Source organism: Cynocephalus volans, chromosome 4, assembly GCF_027409185.1.
Source record: "Cynocephalus volans isolate mCynVol1 chromosome 4, mCynVol1.pri, whole genome shotgun sequence".
In the NCBI taxonomy this organism is placed as follows: domain Eukaryota; kingdom Metazoa; phylum Chordata; class Mammalia; order Dermoptera; family Cynocephalidae; genus Cynocephalus; species Cynocephalus volans.
In genome coordinates, this window is record NC_084463.1 from 146,384,652 (window position 1) to 146,386,859 (window position 2,208).

At 43.1% G+C, this 2,208-nt stretch overlaps 1 protein-coding gene across 1 annotated transcript; it reads left to right on the top strand.

Moving 5' to 3' along the window:
* The first annotated feature begins 540 nt into the window (after window positions 1-540).
* Window positions 541-1,470, top strand: LOC134375770 (olfactory receptor 4X2-like). The gene has a single exon (XM_063094467.1). The coding sequence runs from the start codon at window positions 541-543 to the stop codon at window positions 1,468-1,470; it is 930 nt and encodes a 309-aa protein (XP_062950537.1).
* The last annotated feature ends 738 nt before the right edge of the window (window positions 1,471-2,208 follow it).

The window sequence follows — 2,208 nt, forward strand, 5'->3', positions numbered from 1 at the left end:
AGAAGTGGAATGAAGGAAAGCTGTAGGGAAAAGACAATTAAAACCATTGGAAGTCACTAGAAAGACATCTAACATGGAGGCAGTAACACCACCCTGGCAGCCCCACATCGTCCAATGAGGGGACTTATTAGCTTCTTAATCGGTCTCGCCTCCTCTGGTCTAACTTCCATTAGTCCAACCTCTATGTACAAAGTGATTCTACTCTCCAGCTGATGGACATTGTTGATGATTCTCCGTTGTCTGCAGGATAAACCCTAAGGTCCATAACAGTACTTCATAAACGGGTACTAGTCTCTATTTTCAGCTTTTTGGGGGCTACCTTCTCCTTTATTCCAGCCATATGCAATGCATTTGCCCTTCTTCTCTGTCTTCTTGGAATGCTCTTCCCTTCTTCTACACATAACTAACTCCTACTTGTCTTTCCATATCCAGCTCACAAACTTCTCAGATATGCAAGGCCTTTTATGTAATTCACTCACATAACAAATAAGTCCTATGTTTTGTGCCATTTCAGATCACACAACCCTTGGTGGCGACCTCATGGCTAACACACACAACGTGACTGAATTCATTTTCCTGGGACTTTCTCCCAGTCTGGAGGTGCAGAGAGTTTGCTTTGTGATATTTCTGCTATTGTACACAGCAATTGTGCTGGGGAATTTCCTCATTGTGCTCACTGTCATGACCAGCAGAAGTCTTGGTTCCCCCATGTACTTCTTCCTCAGCTACCTGTCCTTTGTCGACATCTGCTACTCTTCCACGACAGCTCCCAAACTCATCTCAGATCTGCTGGCTGCAAGGAAAGCCATATCTCTGTGGGGCTGCATGACACAGCTTTTCTTCATGCACTTCTTTGGTGGCACTGAGATTTTCCTGCTCACCGTGATGGCCTATGACCGCTACGTGGCCATCTGCAAGCCCCTCAACTACACCACTATCATGAACCGGCAGATGTGTGCCATCCTCGTGGGAATAGCATGGGTGGGAGGCTTCGTGCACTCCTTTGCCCAAATCCTCCTCCTTTTCAACTTGCCATTCTGTGGCCCCAATGTGATGGATCACTATTTCTGTGACCTGCTCCCCTTGCTCAAACTTGCCTGTGTTGACACCTTCCTCATTGGTCTGTTGATTGTTGCCAATGGAGGAACCCTGTCTGTGGTCAGCTTTGGGGTCCTCTTAGCATCCTACGTGGTAATCTTGCTCCATCTGAGGACCCGGAGCTCTGAGGGGCGGCGCAAAGCACTCTCCACCTGTGGGTGCCATGTCACTGTGGTTATCTTGGTTTTTGGGCCCTGCATCTTCATCTATCTGAGGCCTTCTACCACTCTGTCTGCAGACAAGTTGGTGGCTGTGTTCTACACAGTGATAACCCCGCTCCTCAACCCTGCCGTCTACTCCCTGAGAAATACTGAAGTGAAAAAGGCCATGAAGAATCTGTGGATCAGGACAATGAAACTAGGTGAGAAATAGAGGCCGAGTCTTGGTATTGATCCTTGGGTTTGGAATGATGCTGATTCCAAACTAAAGGGACAGAATGGATTAAAGGAAGGTTCACAGGACTCGTTAGTTCTAGAGTTATTCTAACTGGTGTCCATTTTCCAAAACTCCATTTAAATTAAAAAAAAAAATTTAAATCACTTATAAAACATTTCCTGTCATGGTCTCATGGATGTACTATAATATGACTAGCTATTTTAGATTGTTTCTAATTTTTTATGAATATAAATAACACTGTGGTAAATACTCTTGAATAGAAGTCTTTAACTATACTTCTGATTTCTTTTATCAAAAGGTATTGTCTTACTCCTGGCACTTTATTGATTTTCATTTGGATGTTTTAAATATCTTCTGTTCCTTTCTTCCCCTTTTATTGTTTGTCTTTGGTGTTGGTTGGTTTTCTGAGGTGATAAGAGATAGTTTCTTTTTCTTTCCTGTTTGCATTTTTGTTCTACCAGTGGACTTTGTTCTTTCTTGTGTATTCATCATGGTGATTATCATTTTTTGGATTCCAGTTGCAGGACTCCCTGAGGATTTCTTGTGGGGCTGGTGGTGTGGTGGCGAAATCCCTCAGTTTTTATTTGTCTGGGAAATACACTATTTCTCCTTCATTTCCGAAGGATAGCCTTGCTGGGTATAGTATTCTTAGTTGACAGTTTTTATCTTTTAGTATTTTGAATATATCATCCCATTTTTTTCTGGCTTGTAAGG

Coding starts and splice junctions, on each gene's coding strand:
- LOC134375770 (XM_063094467.1), top strand. CDS start 541: ATGGCTAACACACACAACGTGACTGAATTCATTTTCCTGGGACTTTCT.